The sequence below is a fragment of the Coloeus monedula genome (assembly GCF_965178545.1).
Source record: "Coloeus monedula genome assembly, chromosome: 40".
In the NCBI taxonomy this organism is placed as follows: domain Eukaryota; kingdom Metazoa; phylum Chordata; class Aves; order Passeriformes; family Corvidae; genus Coloeus; species Coloeus monedula.
Window position 1 is genome coordinate 1,035,099 of NC_138820.1, and position 3,419 is coordinate 1,038,517.

Sequence of the window (3,419 nt, forward strand, 5' to 3'; positions counted from 1 at the left end):
TGGTGACATCTCAGGGGTCTTGGGGACATCCCCAAGGGGGTCTGGTGGCACCTTGAGGGTCTCGGGGAAGTCCCCAAGGGGGTCCGGTGGCATCTCGGGTGTCCCCGAGGGGGTCCGGTGGCACCTTGGGGGTCTGGGGGTGTCCCCAAGGGGGTCCGGTGGCATCTCAGGGGTGTCCCCGAGGGGGTCTGGTGACATCTCAGGGGTCTTGGGGACATCCCCAAGGGGGTCCGGTGGCACCTTGGGGGTCTTGGGGGTGTCCCCAAGGGGGTCCGGTGGCATCTCAGGGATGTCCCCAAGGGGCTCCGGTGACATCTCAGGGATGTCCCCAAGGGGCTCCGGTGACACCTCGGGGGTGTCCCCAAGGGGCTCCGGTGACATCTCAGGGATGTCCCCAAGGGGCTCCGGTGACACCTCGGGGATGTCCCCAAGGGGCTCCGGTGACATCTCAGGGATGTCCCCAAGGGGCTCCGGTGACACCTCGGGGGTGTCCCCAAGGGGCTCCGGTGACATCTCAGGGGTGTCCCCAAGGGGCTCCGGTGACACCTCGGGGCTGTTCAAGTTCTCTCCGCGGGGCTCTCGTGACCTGGGGACAGCCCGAGGTGTCGCCTTCCCTCGGGGCCACCTCCGGGGTGTCCCCGTGTGTCCCTGGGAGTGTCCCCAATGTCCCCTGCTGCCACCTCCAGTGCCCAACCTCCTCCTGGTGTCCCTCGGTGCCACCCCCAGGGTGTCCCCATGTCCCCAGAGGTGTCCCCGTGTCCCCCATCCCACCTCCAATGGTGTCCCCATGTCCCATTTCAGGGTGTCCCTTAAAGCCACCTCCAGGGTGTCCCCACGTCCCCAGAGATGTCCCCATGTCCTTTGACATGTCCCCGTGTCCCCCATCCCACCTCCAACGGTGTCCCCATGTCCCCAGAGGTGTCCCCATGTCCCCTGCTGCCACCTCCAGGGTGTCCCAACGTCCCTGGGAGTGTCCCTGTGTCCCCTATCCCACCCCCAACAATGTCCCCGTGTCCCCAGAGGTGTCCCCATGTCCCCAGAGATGTCCCCATGTCCCCTATCCCACCTCCAACGGTGTCCCCATGTCCCCTGCTGCCACCTCCAGTGCCCCACCTCCTCCTGGTGTCCCTCGGTGCCAGCCCCAGGGTGTCCCCAACGATGTCCCCACATCCCCAGAGGTGTCCCCTATCCCACCTCCAGTGGTGTCCCCGTGTCCCTGGAGGTGTCCCCATGTCCCCTGCTGCCACCTCCAGGCTGTCCCCATGTCCCTTGACATGTCCCTATGTCCCCTATCCCACCTCCAACGGTGTCCCCGTGTCCCCAGAGGTGTCCCCGTGTCCCCGGAGGTGTCCCCATGTCCCCTGCTGCCACCCCCAATGGTGTCCCCACATCCCTGGAAGTGTCCCCTTGTCCCCTATCCCACCTCCAACGATGTCCCCGTGTCCCCAGCGATGTCCCCGTGTCCCCAGAGGTGTCCCCATGTCCCCTATCCCACCTCCAACGATGTCCCCGTGTCCCCAGCGATGTCCCCGTGTCCCCTATCCCACCTCCAACGGTGTCCCCGTGTCCCCAGCGGTGTCCCCGTGTCCCCAACGATGTCCCCACATCCCCAGAGGTGTCCCCATGTCCCCTATCCCACCCCCAGTGGTGTCCCTGTGTCCCCTATCCCACCCCCAATGGTGTCCCCATGTCCCCAGCGGTGTCCCCGTGTCCCCAACGATGTCCCCACACCCCCAGAGGTGTCCCCAGAGGTGTCCCCAGAGGTGTCCCCAGAGGTGTCCCCTGCTGCCACCTCCAGCTCCCCACCTCCTCCAGCCTCGTCCCCGCGTCCCTCGCTGCCACCTCCAGGGCTGACATCGTCCTCCTCTTCCTCCTCCTCCTCGTCACCCCGGGGGTCCTCCCCGTCCCCCCACTCCCGGAGCACCCTGAAGGGCTCCCCGTGCCCGGGCACGATGACATCGGCCAGGGCCACCAAGCGCCGGCGGCTGCGCCGCTGCTCCGCGGGCTCCTCGCTCAGCGCTCGCCACTCGCCCTCGTCCTCCCGGCGCTCGAACGCGTCCCCGGCCACCGCCACCGTCCCCAGCGACGTCCCCGAGGCCACCAGGCTGACGTGGGCCCGCGTGTGGCCGGGCGTGGGGGTCACCTGCAGGTGGCCGGGGTGCAGCACCAAGGGCACGCCGCTGGCCAGCCCGTGGGGCAAGTAGTGGCCCCGTCCGCGGCTCAGGTCGAAGCCCACCAGGACGGTGGCGTCGGGGAAGAGGTTGATGTTGCCCACGTGGTCCGAGTGGCCGTGGGTGACCACCACGTGCGTGACGTCGGCCGGGGTCAGCCCTTGGGCCGCCAGGAGCTCGGGGAGGTGGGGCCGGAGCCAGGGGCCGCCAGTGTCCACCAGGACGGTCAAGGGGCCCCCCGAGACGAGGGTGACGGAGCCGTCGGCGTGGACGGAGCCGTCGGGGTTGGGGGTGTTGAAGCCCACCTGGAGCACCCGGACGGAGTAAAGGGGGCCCGGGATGGACAGGGAGCCCAACGGGGAGGTTTGGAAGCGCCGGGGCATTTTTTGGGGGGGGTTTTGGGGTTTTTTTTGGGGGGGGGATGACGGTCGGAGGGTTCCAGTGGCCTGTGGGGGGGAGATCAGGGTGGAGGAGACCCCTCCATTCCTTTCAATGGTCTCTCCCATTGCCCCCCATTCCCCTCAATGGTCTCCCCCATTTCCCCCCCATTGTCCTCAATGGTCTCTCCCATTATCCCCCTCTATTCTCCCCCCATTCCCTCCCAATGGTCTCCCCCATTCCCCCCCAATTTCCCCCCCATTCTCCTCAATGGTCTCCCCCCTTTGCCCCCCCTCCATTCCCTCCAATGGTCTCCCCCATTTCCCCCCCCCCAATAGTTCCCTCCATTCTTTCCCAATGGTTTCCCCCATTTCCTCCCATTCCCCTCCATGTCCTCCCCATTACCCCCCATTTTCACCCCAGTGGTCTCTCCCCATTCCCCCTCCACTCCCACAATGGTCTCCCCATTCCACCCCAACGATCCCCTCATTTCCCCTCAGTTGTCCCCTCGAAGTGTCCCCCCCAAACCCCCCCATTTCCCCCCCATTCTCCCCAATGGTCCCCCCCGTCCCCCCCCCCGTTCCCCCCTCAATGGTTTCCCCCTCTCCGTTACCCCACGCGCCTCCAGCGCCTCAGGCCGAGCCCCGCCTCCCTTTCCCGCCTCTTTGCAGGTCCTGGCAGGGCCATAGTAACCCGCATTCACCGCCACCTCCCACCCCCTCAACAAACCCCGCTTCCCCTCCATATCGCACTAATATATCGCGATAGCAATTATCGCCTTTATCCTCGGGCGGTTTGATGGAAATTCATCCCCGTTTTTTTAATTCCCAACCCGCGCCGTCCAGGACCCGCGGCGGCGGGAGGCGGGGC

General features: G+C 66.6%; 1 protein-coding gene across 1 annotated transcript; it reads right to left on the reverse strand.

Annotated features, from left to right (window-relative positions):
* Window positions 1-451: 451 nt before the first annotated feature.
* MBLAC1 (metallo-beta-lactamase domain containing 1) lies at window positions 452-3,294 on the reverse strand (the record flags this gene model as incomplete). The annotated part of the gene is made up of 3 exons (XM_082300578.1): window positions 452-586; window positions 1,807-2,476; window positions 3,163-3,294. The coding sequence occupies 3 exons, from the start codon at window positions 3,292-3,294 to the stop codon at window positions 558-560; spliced, it is 831 nt and encodes a 276-aa protein (XP_082156704.1). The 3' UTR covers window positions 452-557.
* Window positions 3,295-3,419: the final 125 nt, after the last annotated feature.